Source organism: Mobula birostris, chromosome 30, assembly GCF_030028105.1.
Source record: "Mobula birostris isolate sMobBir1 chromosome 30, sMobBir1.hap1, whole genome shotgun sequence".
Taxonomy (NCBI): domain Eukaryota; kingdom Metazoa; phylum Chordata; class Chondrichthyes; order Myliobatiformes; family Myliobatidae; genus Mobula; species Mobula birostris.
In genome coordinates this window covers 39,896,046-39,911,906 of record NC_092399.1, presented here as the reverse complement: position 1 = coordinate 39,911,906, position 15,861 = coordinate 39,896,046, and the positions used below count along the sequence as shown (strand labels likewise).

General features: G+C 45.5%; 1 protein-coding gene across 1 annotated transcript in view; it reads right to left on the bottom strand.

Annotated features, from left to right (window-relative positions):
* Positions 1-15,861, bottom strand: part of col16a1 (collagen, type XVI, alpha 1) — a 401,818-nt gene that overhangs the window by 318,580 nt on the left and 67,377 nt on the right. Inside the window, exons 6-9 of the mRNA XM_072247276.1 lie at positions 15,633-15,756; positions 11,229-11,504; positions 10,393-10,473; positions 6,076-6,216 (exon numbers count right to left, since the gene is read on the bottom strand). Coding sequence (XP_072103377.1) covers positions 6,076-6,216; positions 10,393-10,473; positions 11,229-11,504; positions 15,633-15,756 — 622 coding nt within the window. The remainder of the gene's footprint in view (positions 1-6,075; positions 6,217-10,392; positions 10,474-11,228; positions 11,505-15,632; positions 15,757-15,861) is intronic.

Genomic DNA, 15,861 nt, shown 5'->3' with positions numbered 1-15,861 from the left:
ATCGCCTTAGATGGGGTAGAGTTTGTTAGGTGTGTTCAGGAAGGTTTCTTAATACAATATATAGATACGCCTACCAGAGGAGAGGCTGTACTTGATCTGGTAGTGGGAAATGAACCAGGTCAGGTGTCAGATCTCTTGGTGGGAGAGCATGTTGGAGATAGTGATCACAACTCTATCTCCTTTACCATAGCGCTGGAGAGGGATAGGAGCAGACAATTTCGGAAAACATTTAATTGGAGTAGGGGGAAATTTGATGCTATTAGCAGGAACTTGGGAGCATAAATTGGGAGCAGGTGTTCTCAGGGAAATCCACTGTAGAAATGTGACAAATATTCAGGGAACATTTGCAAGGAGTTTTGCATAGGTATGTTCTATTGTGGTAGGGAAAGGATGGTAGGGTTAAAGAACCATGGTGTACAAAGGATGCAGGAAATCTAGTTAAGGAGAAATGCTTACGAAAGGTTCAAAAAACTAGGTGCTAAAAGAATTCTAGAAAATTCAAAGGTTGCCAAGAAGGAGCTTAGGAATGAAATTAGGAGAGACAGAAGGGGCCATGAGAAGGATTAAGGAAAACCCCCAAGACATTCTACAAGTATCTGAAGAGCAAGAGAATGAGTCGTGTGAGAACAGGACCAATCAGGTGTGAGAGTAGAAACATGTGCATGCAGTCAGAGGAGGTAGCAGAGCTACTTAGTGAATACTGTGCTCAGGGAAAAGGACCTTAGTAATTGTGGGGATGATTTACAGCAGACTGAAACGCCTGAGCATATAGACATTAAGAAAGAGGATATGCTTTTGAAAAGCATTAAGTTAGATAAGTCGCTGGGTCTTGACGAGGTATACCCTAGGCTACTGTGGGAAGTGAAAGAGGAGATTGCTGAGCCTTTGGCAATAATCTTTGCATCATCAGTAGGTTCAGGAGAAGTGCCTAGGGTTGCCAACTGTCCTGCATTAGCCAGGGCATCCCGTATATTGGGCTAAATTGGTTTCTCCTATACGGGACCACCCTTGTCCCGTATTTGTCTGCTACTACTCTGTAATCGCCAGAGGACACGCTTCCAGACAGATGTGAGCTATGTTATGAACCCCAGTTTCAATTCCTGCGACGGTACATGATGTACTGGGAATCTGTGACTTTGTTTCTGTGAGTGTCACGCAAGGACCTACCCCAGGAGTATAAAAGGAGCAGCACAGATTGCTCCAGGGAGATACTTTGGTGGAGAGTTGTTGTGTTTGGACAGCAGAGTCGTTAGTGAGAGTGAAGAGTGCAAGCTTCGATTGAACCCAAAAGGGAGTGGGTAGTCAATAGTGCTGTGCATTTCAGAGGTGACTGACATTTCATAAACCAAACGTGGATTTTTGGCACCCACTTTGGTAAACCCCTGCACGGTCTCGGGTGTGTGGTGACCAGTCCTAGAAAAGGGACATCTCCTGTCAGTTACGTGGTGAAATTCTCACTTTTTGTGGACTCTTCAAAACAGACCGCATCATGAACTCACTTCCACTGTAAAGGTAAGGTGGCCACTTTGTGAGATCAGCGTTTAAAAGGTACTGTGTGTCTGCCGGGTCGCCTTCGGATAGGTACGGTGGCCGTTTTTGGTGTAGCTCTGCGAGACTCACTTCTTCGCTGTATTTTGAACCTCTGTCTTCAAGATCGTCTCTTCGCTACACTTCGAATCCAAAAGTCTCTCCTCTCAATTACCCCGTTAACTTTGTTTTAAGTTAGTGCTTGTTTAATTCTCTATGCTTCTGCTTAAATGTTAATAAACTTTGTTGTTTTTCGGTAATATCCCAACTCCATCCCATATTCTGCTGTTGCTGGGTTCATAACAGCTACATTTTGCCAATTCCTGCCAAAACAAAAAGTTTCAGTAATGTCTGGCATTGTTCGGTCAGTTTGGCGTGTGCAAATATGGATAAACCTGCAAAAAAGAAAAGACCCTGCAGCTATAACAAGCAATGGGAAGCAAAAAAGACGTGGGTTAAGCCCGTCAGCGGTGACTCAACGTCGACGAAGGCCTTCTGTACTTTATGCCATTGGGAATTCTCAAGTGGCCATGGAGGTGAGAATGACCTAACTCAGCATGCTTCCACAGAAGTGCACAAGAAGGCCACACTAGCTGAAGGTGCAAGCAATATTGGTGCATTCTTCGTGAAATCTACTGCGGAAAATGACAAAATCACGGCAAGTGAAGCCTCGTATGTGTACCATACGGTTAAACACGGACTCGGCTACAACAGCACCAACTGTCTTGCTGAGCTCAACGGTGCTTTGTTTAATGACTCAAATGTTGTAAAGTAGATGCACTTGGGAAGAACGAAAGCTGAGTTGATTACAATGAATGTTTTAGGACCAAAGACTGTGCGGGATATTACAGATGATCTGTCCCCGACTGAAGAAGGGGAGCCCGCGTATTTCTCAGTTGCCACCGATGCCTCAAACAAGGGAGACAGAAAAATGTTTCCAGTGTGTGTGAGATGTTTCTCTGTGTCTGATGGAGTATAGTGTAAGTTACTTGACTTCTATGAAGACAGTGCTGAAACTGCAAATGGCGTACATCAAGCTCTGATGAGCTGTCTGGAAAAGTATGAACTGGATATTAGACACGTCACAGCCTAAGCAGCAGATAATGCCAATGTAAACTTTGGAAAACACCACTCAGGTTACCAGTTATTGAGCAGTGCCCACAATCGCATTCTGAAAGCTAATTGCCCAGCTCACACAGCTCATAACGCCTGCAAGCACACCTGTGATCAGCTGCCAGTGGATACTGAGACAATTGTTTTAAAGGTCTACAGCCACTTCTCAATATCTGCTTCCCGAAGAGAGGAACTGCGTTCATTTTTTGCCTTTGTTGACATTGAGTGGCATGAAATTCTGCAACATGTTTGCACACGATGGCTCTCTCTTCATCCAGCTGTCAAACGTCTCCTGCAAAGCTGGCCAGCTCTTACGTCATACTTCAGGTCCCTTGAGACCTGTCCTGTGGCACTGAAGAGGATTTTTGAGGATGAAGAAAAACCTGGAGCCACATGGGGTGTGTTTTTGACCAACTCGTAATAAAGCTGGAGGAAACAAAGCTCTGCATCACAGATGTTTACGAGGAAGTCCGAAAGTTCAAAATGAAGATGCTTCAGCGGAAACAGGACAGCTTTTTTGGATACCAGACCAAGCAGCTGATGGACAAACAAGTGCCAGCACAGAGGTCCAAGCAGCAATAGGACTTGGTGAAGTTCTATGACTCTGTCATTACATACATTGACAAGTGGTTTGATTTCTAAGCAGAAAATGTAATGATGAAACTGAAACCGATCGGCCTCTATGAGGAGCTCTCCTTCACTGACCTGGAGCAGGTGGCGGCTGCCCTCAAAATTACAGAGACAGTCAATATGGACCAACTCTATGAAGAGTTTTGTGCTAGCCGGGAGAAAATACAGAAAGCCAGACAGGATACCACAAAATCCACCAGTGAGAGGTGGGTGGCAGTTTTCCAAAACATAGGGAAAGCCAACTTGTGCCTCCCCCCACTTTCAAATCTCTTACTTGCTCTTCTTTCAGTTAGTCCTGACGAAGGGTCTCGGCCCGAAACATCGACTGTACCTCTTCCTAGAGATGCTGCCTGGCCTGCTGCATTCACCAGCAACTTTTATGTGTGTTGCTCGATCAACATGTTCAGGATTGTCTCATTTGTCCTCAGTGTGCCAGGCTCAAATGCCTTTGTAGAGAGGATCTTCTCTCTGATGACCATGAATTGGTCAGATTCAAGAAACAGATGCAGCACAGAGCTGATCAAAAACGAACTTCAGATATCTGTGAACCGTGACTTGTCATGTAAGGACTTCTCTCTGGCTGTGCAGAAGGACAAAGGACGGCTTGAATCAGTCAAGAGCAGCAAGAAATATCCATGGAAAAAGTAGACTTGGTGAGTACCCCCTCTTTTGCAGAGATTATATGCCTACTCTATAGGCACATACAGATAGGGTTATTTGGTGTTATTTCATGCCTGGCTGGTAGTCAGATTATGCTCTGTATTATGCTTTGTTATAATTTGGTGCTACATTTCATATATAACACTGAAGATATGCATACATGGTTCATATATTGGATTTGTTTACCAATTCAGGGTTGTTGTGTTTTTCTCTCTCTCCCTTTTGAAAAAGGTCCCTGTTACCATCTGCTAGCTGCCAGCCCCCTCAGTCACTTCATCCCGGGCCTGCACCATACCCACACTGCCGCGGCACGCCACCTTTTGTCCCTTATTTGGGAGTGAGAAAGTTGGCAACCCTGGAAGTACCAGAGGATTGAAGGGCTGCAAATGTCGTTCCCTTGTTCAAGAAGGGGAGTAGAGATAACCCAGGAAATTGACCAATGAGTCTTACTTCAGTCGTGGGCAAGTTGTTGGAGAAGATCCTGAGCGGTAGGATTTATGAGCATTTGGAGAGACATAATCTGAGTAGGGCTTTGTCAAGGTCAGGTCATGCCTTACGAGCCAGATTGAATTCTTTGAGGATGTATCAAAAGACAAGGATGAAGGTAGAGCAATGGATATGGTGTATAGTAAGGCATTTGATAAGGTTCCCTGTGCAAGGTTCATTTAGAAAGCAAGGAAGTATGGGACCCAGGGAGACCTTGCTTTGTGGGTCCAGAATTGACTTGCCGACAGAAGGAAAAGGGTGGTTGTAAATGGTTCGTATTCTGCATGGAGGTCGATGACCCGTGGTTTTCCGCAAGGATCAGTTCTGGGAACCCTCCTCTTTGTGATTTTTATAAATGACCTGGATGAGGAAATGGAGGCATGGGTTAGTAAATTTGCCGATGATACAAAGATTGGGGGTGTAGTGTAGGGGTCCCCAACCTTTTTCGCACCACGGACCAGTTTAATATTGACAATATTCTTGCAGACCGGCTGGTGGGGTGGGGGGGGAGGGTGGTGTTCAATTTCAACAGTGCATAACAGGGAATGACAGGCAGCTGACTCATATCACCAAATCATATCGTTTCCTCGCGGCCCGGTGGTACATGCTTTGCAGCCCGGTAGTTGGGGGCCACTGGTGTAGTGGATAGTGTGGAGGGCTGTCAGAGGTTACAGCGGGACATTGATAGGATGCAAAACTGGGCAGAGAAGTGGCAGATGGAGTTCAACCCAGATGAGTGTGAAGTGGTTCATTTTGGTCAGTCAAATATGATGGCAGAATATAGTATTAATGGTAAGATTCTCGGCAGTGTGGAGGATCAGAGGGATCTTGGGGTCCGAGTCCACTGGATATTCAAAGCTGCTGCGCAGGTTGGCAGTGTTGTTAGGAAGGCGTATGGTGTGTTGTTAACAAGGCGTGGGATTGAGTTCAAGAGCTGTGAGATAATGTTACAGCTATATAAGATTTAGTTAGACTCCACTTGGAGTACTGTGTTCAGTTCTGGTCACCTCACTACAGGAAGGACGTGGATACTATAGGGAGAGTGCAGAGGAGATTTACAAGGATGTTGCCTGGATTGGAGAGCATGCATTATGAGAATGGGTTGAGTGAACTCGGCCTTTTCTCCTTGGAGCAATGGAAGATGAGAGGCGACCTGATAGAGATGTATAAGATGATACGAAGCATTGATCGTGTGGTTAATCAGAGGCTTTTTCCCAGGGCTGAACTGGCTAACACAAGGGGGGATATTTTTAAGGTGCTTGGAAGTAGGTACAGAGGGAATGTCAGGGGTAAGTTTTTCACACAGAGAATGGTGGGTTCCTGAAATGCATACCTGGTGTGCTGGAGACAGCACATACAATTGAGGCATTTAAGAGGTTCCTTGATAAGTACGTCAATATGCAGAGAATGGAAGAATTTGGACATTATCTAGGCAGAAGAGATTAGTATAGTTGGGCATTTGATTACTAATTTAATTAGCTGGACACAACATTGTGGGCTAAAGGTTATGTTCCCATAAGGTATTCTTCTATGCTCTCCTTATGGTCTACGTCTGAGTGTGTTTTCTGCTATGTGTGAGGTGTTGCAACAGATGGGAACACATGCGTCTTCAGTCAGCAGCACCAACTGTGATACCGCCAGGGAACTAGTCTGACTCACCTTTATCATTGACATCTCATTAACACAGAAGCACTTGGTTTCGACCTCCTGGCGTAGCTGAGGCAGAGCTCCAGTTAGTATCCTGCTCTTCTTCACTTCCGCATTCCTCCTGCTCTTTGGCAGTAGCAGGTCCACCGCGCACTGTGAGGAAGGCAGAGGATAATCAACAAAAAATGGAATGCTGGAAAATGGAAACAGAAGGTGCTGGGAGCACTTAGCGGACCAGGCAGTGCCTTTGGGAGTGAAACAGCTAATGGTTTCTTATGTAAACTGGTTCAGTATAAAAGGAAAGAGTATGCTCGAGTTGCTTTGTTACTTACTTACTTACTTACAGAATTACTCACTCTGTCTGACCTGTACTGTGATGAACATGTCATAAAACAACTGTAACCATAAGATTTTTGCTTCATTCTTAACTTCTGAAGAACCTCTGGACAACATAATCTCCAAATCCAACACATCCTTCTCACTATCAGATTCAAAAACAACAGAAGTACTATTTAAAGTATCCTGACTGGTTGCATCCTGTCTGGTAAGGCAATTTGAATATGCAGGAACATAAAAATCTGCAGATACTGCTCAATACATCATGGTCCCACCCCTCCCAACCACTGGTACTAGCCACAATAGGTACAACCTCAACAAGGCAACATCCATCATCAAAGATGTCAACCGTCCACACCATGCCTTCTTCCAACAGCTACCATCAAGCAGGGGTTTGTAAGGCCTGAAATCCCACACAACCAGGTTCAGAAACGCTACTTTCCATGAACCATTCAGTTCTTGAATAAACTGGCACAATCTTATCAATACCTCAGTATAATATGACAGTCTTATCAATACCTCAGTATAGTAACAGTCTTAGCAATACCTCAATATAGTAACAGTCTTATCAATACTTCAGTATAATAACAGTCATCAATACCTCAGTATCATAGCACATCTTATCAATACTTCATTATAATTTCACAGTGTTATCAATACCTCACTATAATTTCACAGTCTTACAACTACCGTGCGAGCAGCACTTACTGTGTAACATCGAGCTTACATCGCTGGCGATCAACTAGAGCTCAAGAAAAGCAGCTATGATTTGCGCAAAGCTATCAAGGCTGCGAAACAACAATATAGGGACAAGATTAAGTTAAGATTCACAACGAATAGCACATGACTTGCGGTGAGGACTGCATACCATTGCAGACTTCAAAGCCAAACAATGTGGTGCCGCCAACATTGTGCCCTCTCTCCCAGATGAGCTTTTACGCTCGGGTCGATGTCGCTAACTCTGAGCCTCCAAGGAAAGCCACCGCTACAACCTGCAACCAGGTTATCTCTGAGGCTGAGGTACGCAGATGTTTCTAACGAGTGGACAGTCACAAGGCTGCGGGACCATACGGCATCCCAGGGCGAGTAATCATGTGCACAGCACAACTGGAGAGGTGTGTTTATTGACATTTTTAATCTTTCCCTCTCCCAGTGTACTTTTATACTTTATACTTTATTATCGCCAAACAATTGATACTAGAGCGTACAATCATCACAGCGATATTTGATTCTGCGCTTCGTGCTCCCTCCTGCTTCAAATTATTCACCATTGTCCCTATACCAAAAAAAGACCATGCCTGAACAACTGGCATCCCATCGCACTCACTTCAATAATAAGCAAATGCTTTGAGAGGCTGGTCAAGGATTACATCTGCAGCTTGCTACCACCCACACTGGAACCCCTACAATTTGCCTACCGACACAACTGATCGACAGATGACTCAATAGCCATTGCCCTACACACCATCCTTACACATCTGGAGAAGAAGGATGTTTATGTGAGAATGCCGTTCCTGGACTACAGTTCAGTATTTAACACCACAGTTCCATCCGGGCTCAACAAGAAGCTCAGAGTCCTCGGTCTTGACTCTGCCTTTTACAGCTGAATCCTGGACTTCCTCTCAGATCGCTAGCAGATGGTAAGAGTGGGCTCCCTCACCTCCACCCCTCTGACTCTCAATACAGGAGCCCCTCAGGGCTGTGTACTGAGTCCTCTCCTTTACTCCCTGTATACCCATGACTGTACCTCCCTTAATCACAGAACCCTGCAGAGAGTGGTGCGAACAGCCCAGCACATCTGTAATTGTGAACTTCCCATAATTCAGGACATTTACAAGGACAGGTGTGTGAAAAGGGCCCGAAGGATCATTGGGGACCTGAGTCACCTCAATCACAAACTGTTCCAGCGGTTACCATCCGGGAAAAGGTACCGCAGCATAAAAGCCAGGACCAACAGGCTCCAGGACAGCTTCTTCCACCAGGCCATCAGACTGATGAACTCACACTGATTTGAGTGTACTCTATATTACATTGACTGTTCTACTTATTATAAATTACTATGATTGCACATTGCACATTTAGACGGAGACGTAATGTAAAGATATTTACTCCTCATGTATGTGAAGAATGTAAGAAATAAAGTCAATTCGTTACAGACATTTACACCACACGCTGCATCCGTAAAGCAAACCGCATTATGAAGGACCCTATGCACCCTTCATACAAACTCTTCTTCCTCCTGCCATCTGGCAAAAGGCACCGAAGTACTCGGACTGCCATGACCAGACTATGTAACAGCTTCTTCCCCCAAGTCATCAGACTGCTCAATACCCAGAGCCTCGACTAATACCAACCTACTGCCTTCTACTGTGCATATTATCTTATTTATTATTTATTGTAATGCCTGCACTGTTTTGTGCACTTTATGCAGTCCTGGGTAGGTCTGTAGTCTAGTGTAGTTTTGTGTTGTTTTATGTAGTTCAGTGTAGTTTTTGTATTGTTCATGTAGCACCATGGTCCTGAAAAACATTGTCTCATTTTTACTGTGTACTGTACCAGCAGTTATGGTCAAAATTACAATAAGAAGTGACTTGACTTGACTTCAGTATCGTAACACAGTCTGATCAATTACCTCAGTATCGTAACACTGTGACCAATTTTGCATTGCACTGGACTTCTTTTCTTCTGTGTTCTTTCTTGGAAAATTTTGCATAATTTATGTTTTGCTTGTGAATGCATTGAATCTGATGCCTTGTGCCTGAGAATCTGCTGCAGATAAGTTTCTCATTGCACATGTGCATACAGTACATGTATTTGTGCATGTGACAATAAACTTGAATCCCTTTGCCAGTCATCTTCAGACAATTATTCACCTCTTTCCTCCATCCTGAAGTCAGTAATCCCTCTACTATCCTATCTAACTTCTTCCTCTTCCTTATCACACACCTCTTTCTCTGATTCGCTCTTCTGCTCTTTTTCTGCATCTCAAAACGAACAGATCTCTGACTACTGTTATAAACATGAGGATCTGTAGATGTTGCAACACATAGAAAATGCTGGAGGAACTCAGCAGGTCAGTCAGCGTCTATGGACTGTTGAAGCCTGAGTTCCTCCAGTATTGCTCTGACTACTCTTATATCTGATGAAATGTCAGAGACCTGGCCTGCTGAGTATTTCGAGAACTGTTGCTGCAGTTAAACACAGCTGGACATTTCTGGTCAGGAAGTATGTGATTGCACAGGAGGGGGGACAAAGATTATGAAGATGTTACCAATGATGGAAAGGTTTAGCAATAAGGAGAGCTTGACAATACTGGGGTTGTTTTCCATTACGAAGTCTAGGATAGGTTAAGAGTTAATACTTGTATCTCCTGCCTGGGGAATGAATAAGCAAACAAGATATCATTGTTCAAAGAGGAAAAGGCAAACAATGAGGGTGAACAGGCTGGTGGAGAGGCTGTTCCTCACCACATTACAGGCACTCATGGTGACCTAAGCTCCAAGATGAAGGAGCACGAGCTTATCGAAAGAGACATGAGAAAAAATTGCGGATGCCTTGACCAGTATCTTTGTTTCCTCTTGAGCTACAGGCAACAACACAGAGGAGTGTGAGTGACTAATGGTGTTCAATTATTCCAGAAGAGAAACAGGGATAATCCTGGAAACTATAGATTGGCAAGTCTCATGTCAGTGGTAGGGAAGCTACTGAGGATTCTTATGTCTGGGATGAAGCCAGGTAACTCTTCTCCTGGCATCAGGGCAGCTGAATGGCTTCCTACAGCTCAGGGTGATTGACGGCTTGCCTCAGACAACCACTGACACCGAACAATCCACAGGGTGGTGTCTTTTACTCCCTTGCAGACTGTGAAACAGCTGGTGATTATCCTGACCTTAGAAAGTCATGTGGCATTTCAGATGGCAGAGGTTTCTGGGGTCAGGGAATGCCATTAGGATTCTGGTGGGATCAAAAGAATGCAGAGAGGTGGACACTTACCCGTACACCTGGAATCTCACAGCATGTCACCTTCTCTGCCATGAGAGGATCACAGAATAGAATCATCTCCTGTAGATCAACCTGTGCAGAGAGGTGGGACAGAGAGAGAGGTGAGCTCCACGTCTGACTAGTAGCTGCCCAGCTTCTAGAGGTGCAGTCTCCAAAAATCCAGCAACACCATGAATAGGGCAGTGATGGCTAGAGCTGGTCACAGCTAGCAGACCCACCCTGTCATATAGAGAGGACCAGGCACTTCCATCACACCTCAGTAATGTTATTACTACCATTCAGGTGGGGCAATTTGACCATAAGTGTTCCCAATATATTGTCCATTCCAGGTGGAATTCAGGTTAAGGGGAACCAGACTGACTCCTGCCCCTCCGCCTGCTGTTGTCCAGACAGACTGAAACCACTTGCAGGGCCCTGTCTTAGTCTATACCGAGCAGATGTGAGATGGGAGCCAATCAGCATCTTCCCCTTCAACAGGACGTGGAATGGGACCTAATCAGCATCTCCCCCTTCAACAGGGTGTGGGAAGAGATCCAATCAGCCTTTCACAGGGAGTGGAATGGGACCCAATCAGCATCTTTCCCTTTCACAAGGCATGGAATGGAACCCAATCAGCATCTCCCCCTTCAGTGGCCTAGAATTATCTATTGGAATTGAAGGGTTTCTCCTGACTACTGTGTTAGCTATTGGCAAGTATTTCACCATGATGCACAAATGAATTGCTCTTGTGGTAGGCTCTGGACACGGACAAAAGAGATTCCCATGGTTCCCTGTGCTGGGAAGGATAAGCACCATATATGATGGGTTGTAGGACAGATGGAACTAACCTCAGCTGGCCTGTTGTCCTCAGTGAGCTTGCCCATTATTGCCTGCCCCTCAATGCTGATCCTGGCTCTCTCTTCCACCGACTTGATCTCGATCAGGCGGCAGTCTACGTAGAGAGAGGCCACATTGCCCTGTACACCGACTATCAACTTGTGCCACCGTTGATCAAATAGAGCAGCAACGCTTTCACCGCTGAACACCCAGCGCACGTAGTCTTGGAAACGACCTTTGGCTTTGTACTCCACCGTTTTGTCCCTCCCGTCCATGTGGACTGAAAACTAAAAGGAACAAAGAAGAAGGTCAGTGAAGATTGAAGCCAGTTGGATCACTGTTTCAAAGGGGAGGACATCTAGTGACTCTGCCATTGCAGTCCCATAGCCACATGAGGACAACCCTCCTTTAGAACAGCCAACAAGTCACTCAGTGTGTGAAAATCAGATGTTATGGCTCAAGATTCGGACATGACAAAGCCCTGCCAAGGAATTTCTTGCCTCCAACATCTGGGGACATTTAAAGCTGTTCAGGTGACAACCTGGTGTGGCTGTTGGTAGAGAATCGTATCTCCTCACCCACATCCCAAATGCTCCAGCAGGATTCCCAGGAGGTCCGAGAGGGGCCAGGAACACAGTAATGTACATCTGGGAGGGAGAAGCTACGGGATTCCTCACCAGTGACTGCAGACTTCATGATATGTCATGGTTTTGGGTAGGAAATACTGCTCTCCCAATTTACTTTCTAGTTTCTTTAGTTTCGCATAAGACCTCCCAACACACCAGCACCACGTGCCCATCACTACCAGGACATGCCAGTCCTGGGTCTGTGGGCACCTGGTGACACAGCTAATGTGAAAATTACACATGTTCCTCAGTGCTCCACCTGCCACAGACCCATATATGGAAATTAAAAACAGAGGAGAACTTACACCTTGAATGTTTGGGCACTCAGGAGTGTAATCGAATAGAGACATAACTCATTGAAAATGGCATCAAAGGTGGACAGGGAGCTGTCTACAGATCTCTGTGGGAGTGGATTCCTAGGGTCCATCACATCTGAGTGAACAAAGTTCTCCTCATGCCGGTCTTGAATCTCTTTCTATGTCCTCACATGGAGACCCTTCATTACAGACACTCCAGCCTGCCAAGAAGTATCTGTCAAGCCATGTTAGAATTTTGTAAGCTCCAGTTCAAACAATCTTCAAACATGGGTTAATACAGGGCAAGTCGGCTTGTCCTCTCCAAATGAGGAAGTCCTACTCTCCTCAGAGACCAGTCTGTCGAACCTTCATGGCACTCTCTCCATTCTTTCTCCAAGTACGTTCTCACCAACAAGACCCTGTCTCATTGTAGGAAGGAATCCCTACGCTGCATGCAAGTTCTCTTAGAGTGATACATCAGGGACACCTAACAGTAAGATGCTCCTTTGTGTTAGTCATGGAGGGCTACATGGGAAGGAAAGATTAGGTTGACCTTGAGTAGGTTAAACGGTTGGCTCAACATCAGGGGCTGTACTCTTCTACACTCAGTGACCATTCTATTAGGTACCTCCTGAACCTAAAACAGTGGCCATTGGGTGTACAATATGTTCATGGTCTACTGCTGCTTTGGCCCATCCACTTCAAGGTTCAACTTGTTGTTCATTCAGAGTTGCTCTTTTGCAAACCACTGTTGTGATAGAACATAGAACGTTGAATAGTACAGCACAGTACAGGCCCTTTGGCCACAATGTTGTGCCGACCCTTAAACCCTACCTCCCATATAACCCCCCACCTTAAATTCCTCCATATACCTGTCTAGTAGTTTCTTAAACTTCACTAGTGTATCTGCCTCCACCACTGACTCAGGCAGTGCATTCCACGCACCAACCACTCTCTTAGTAAAAAACCTTCCTCTAATATCCCCCTTGAGCTTCCCACCCCTTACCTTAAAGCCATGTCCTCTTGTATTGAGCAGTGGTGCCCTGGGGAAGAGGCGCTGGCTGTCCACTCTATCTATTCCTCTTATTATCTTGTACACCTCTATCATGTCTCCTCTCATCCTCCTTCTCTCCAAAGAGTAAAGCCCCAGCTCCCTTCATCTCTGATCAAAATGCATACTCTCTAAACCAGGCAGCATCCTGGTAAATCTCCTCTGTACCCTTTCCAATGCTTCCACATCCTTCCTATAGTGAGGCGACCAGAACTGGACACAGTACTCCAAGTGTGGCCTAACCAGAGTTTTATAGAGTTAATCTATAAAATCAATTTAGTCAATCTAACCTTTCCTTCCCATGTAGCCCTCCATGACTAACACAAAGGAACATTTTACTGTTAGATGTCCCTGATGCATGGTTATTTGACCTACCATCTTCTTGTCAGCTTGAACAAGTCTGGCCATCCTCCTCTGACTGCTCTCATTAACAAGACATTATTGCCCACAGAAATGCCACTCACTGGATGTTTTATTTCTTTTGCACCATTCTTTGTAAACTATAGACTGTGGTGCATGTAAATCCCAGGAGATCAGCAGTTTATCAGATACTCAAACCACCCCATCTGGTACAACTCATCATTCCACAGTCACAGTCACTTACAACACATTTCTTCCCCATTCTGATGTTGTTCTGATGTCTGAACAAGAACTGAACCTCTTGACCATGTCTGTATGCTTTTATCCCTTGAGTTGCTACCACATGATTGGCTGATTAGATACTTGCATGACCAAGCAGGTGTACCTAGTAATGTGGCTGCTGAGTGTACTTTCTATCTTCTGTGAGTGCAAGTCAGGGGCTGGGCCCACAGTCTTTGCTGTATCCTGTATTTCAGCCACGAGTGAACAGAACTGACTGGAGACTGGTTACTTTGACAGTGGGGACGGTAGATGGTTAGAGCAATGTTCTGGCCATTACCATTAACCATTTTGCCCAACACCGGCCCCCTAGGCCTGAGTCGACGTAGCAGTATTAATCAGACAACTCATTGTATAAGTTCACTAAGACCGATGACTGGAAATCTACAGTGAGTAACTGATGCTCCAAAGTCATCCCTCCAATGGCACAGCTCAAGTTAGGAGCGTGGAGAAAAGTTTTCCACTTCCTTAAATGAGCACATAATAGCAACAATCAGGAATCCCCACAATCACGGACACATCAGTGTGGCAGCCTGATCCACTTCAAGCACAATAGTGACCTGCTAACCTGACTCCTCTCCAAACCCTCAGGACAAGGGTATCAGGAACATGCAGACACCACCACTCCCAAGTTTCCTTCAAGTCATGCACCATTTGATTTGGAAATTTCACCATCACTAGGTTGAAATAGTGAAACTTTTCCCCACCTCACCGTGGGAAAACTTCCACCACCAGGAACTGCAGAGGTTCAAGATGGCAGTACGCTCTCGTCTTCTTGAGGCAGGCAATAAATGGTGGCCTTTCCAGTGGAGCTCGGGTCCTCTGTGAATCTCGAAGATCCATTGTTCATAATTTCAGTCGGATACTTGCTGCTCCAAACATTGCTTCAGGGAGAGAGTAGGTACGACACATGGTCAGACTGGAGGGGCAGGAGACAGAAAGAGTAGAAATGTGTGGTGGTCTAACCAAAAGGTATTCGCTGTTGAACTTGACAGTCCTCTCCTCGTGAGACAGGCATGGAGTACAGAGGAGCATCAGCACAGTATCAGCGTGGTGAAGATATCCAACTGATTAGACAGCAGTTGTGAAAGATTTCCATCAGAACTTCCTCTGGATAGTCATTGGACATTATCGACTCAATGGCCAGTTTCCACAACTGTCTGCTTTTCTCTCCTCGGAAGCTGCCTCGTCTGCTCTGCATCCAAGGACTCCTGGTCCTGGATCTGACATATCAGTGCCAGTGAAAGACTCTGGAGGTGTGGTAAAGGCACCCCAAGTTGTGCATAGCCTCCTGTAGTCAGCAATCATAACATGACCATTCTTTGCCTACAGTGCTGACAGAACACAGGGACATACAAATTGGTTTAAGCATTGGCCAGGACATGGGAAGAACATGCCATATCTCAGTGCAGGCTGATGCAGGAGAAGGCACTGAGCAGAAATAGACACTAAATTACTTGTTGCATCTCCTCAGACCCTTGGACAACAATTGGCCAGCTTCCATCAGGGTACCTCCACCTCCCAATGTCCCAGGATGATGATCTCCCAGCCCTGGCACAGTGTCCTGTGGACCTTTTCTAACCCTCAGCCTTTGCTCTGGCTCCCAGCAGCTCCAAGGCCGAATTTAATGAGACATATAATTTACCAGTGCAGTTGCTAAAGTTTACAGGTCTGACTGTGTTTGTGGAGCTCAATAGCAGTCAGCCCTGCTCCCAACTTCCCCAGCTTTCTGTAATTCGGCCCAGCTCTGCAGGGTCTCTCTGAGGAGACAAAACTCCTGTAACATTAGAAGGATGACAGTACCTGTGTCAGGCCCCGCTGGTCTGTGATTTTGACCAGGTCCCAGTTCTTCTTCAATGTCTTCTTCTTCAGCAGCAGAGTTGCAAGGAAGGTGAAGTCACTTGGCAGCCCCTGAGGGAACACCTGTCTGAGACAGTCAACAGACACACATTAGTGATTAACACACTGCCCCATTCCCCTGTGCCTGAACACTGACCAATGCTGAATTGAGGGATAACCACACTTTGAATTT